Here is a 1390-nt window from a genome sequence, read left to right as displayed (position 1 = left end):
AAAACGCTCTCCTTGCAGTACAATACATGGCATTTGGCATTTTTGATAGTACCTACCATTACTATCATTATCTGTGCTTAAGCGTTAGATTTTATTCGATATTTTCATTTTCAAGCGAGATATGAGCCTTTTTAATTTTTGATATTTCAAATACACATACCTTACTTGAAAATGAAAATATTGAAAAATCGCCAACGCTTAAGCACAGATAATATTCTTACCTACAAGTATGATAATAGGTCAATTCACTCTAATATTAAAACTAACAACATAATATTGAAACTATTGAACGGAAATTTGCTATATCGTGCGTGTGTAAGACGGAGACAACAAATGCAGCATCATCTTAACAAAAAAATACCTATTTATGATTCATAGATTTTCATTGTCAAGTAAAAATATTGAGTAGCGTGCTATGGTTTTTTTGCTCGAGAATTGTCTTCTAGTGCATCTATTTAGAATATTAAAATTCCTAATTGCTTAATTTTTATTAATTTCATTGCATTCTATAATCTAGTAATGTTGTCAAGTCAAATACATTTTTATCATTTTCATTTGAATTGATGATGGAACTTATTCAGAGTGATGACTTACATGCAGAAGAAGAAGAGGTAAAATATTCAATGTACCTAACATTGTTAAAATAGTATGATTTCTTAGATAGTTAATTTTTAGGGTTCCGTACAGTAAAAGGGGACCCTATTACTAAGACCTTCGCTGTCCGTCCGTCCGTCTGTCGCCAGGCTGTATCTCATGAACCATGATAGTTAGAAAGTTGAAATTTTCACAGATTATGTATTTCTATTGCCGCTATAACAACAAATACTAAAAAGTAAAAATCCTAGAATATATAATATAAGCAGTGTTGCCGACATGTTTAAACTTGATGATGATAGGTACGGAACCCTTCGTGCGCGAGTCCGACTCGCACTTGGCCGGTTTTTTTTTGTTTATTCACAATTCATTTGTTATATGTTATTTTATGTCACTTTATTTTCTAGGCTTATGAATCTATTATGATGTGGTTAAAATATGATCTAAACGAACGTTTAAAATGTCTGCCTGAGTTATTCAAGTCCATTCGGTTAAGTCTAATGTCAATTGATTATTTAAACGATATTGTTCAAGAAGAGGAACTTATTAGATCTGATATTACGAGTAAACATTTTTCAATACTATTAAAATTTTTAAGTAGAATATTGGGCGCCTTGGTAAAAAAAAAAAAAAAAAAAGGTGGGTAAGTGGATTTCGCTCTGCCGAACCTACTGTACAGGTTACAAGTGGGTCACTGTATAATGGATGGTATTAAATTTGAATTCAATGATATAATATCACTGTATAAGAAAAACGATTCTGAGCGGAGACGGTATGTTAGTCTAGGTATAAGGCA

At 31.6% G+C, this 1390-nt stretch overlaps 1 protein-coding gene across 1 annotated transcript; it reads left to right on the top strand.

Annotated features, from left to right (window-relative positions):
• Positions 1-517: 517 nt before the first annotated feature.
• Positions 518-1211, top strand: LOC103311755 (kelch-like protein 3; the record flags this gene model as incomplete). Its single annotated transcript, XM_008191459.2, has 2 exons — positions 518-611; positions 1002-1211. Coding segments are annotated over 2 exons (304 nt in total), but the record flags the coding sequence as incomplete, so codon positions are not given.
• Positions 1212-1390: the final 179 nt, after the last annotated feature.

This window comes from Acyrthosiphon pisum, unplaced genomic scaffold, assembly GCF_005508785.2.
Source record: "Acyrthosiphon pisum isolate AL4f unplaced genomic scaffold, pea_aphid_22Mar2018_4r6ur Scaffold_17638;HRSCAF=18308, whole genome shotgun sequence".
Classification (NCBI taxonomy): Eukaryota; Metazoa; Arthropoda; class Insecta; order Hemiptera; family Aphididae; genus Acyrthosiphon; species Acyrthosiphon pisum.
The sequence above is the reverse complement of the archived record's forward strand: the minus strand, read 5'-3'. Positions and strand labels throughout refer to the sequence as shown.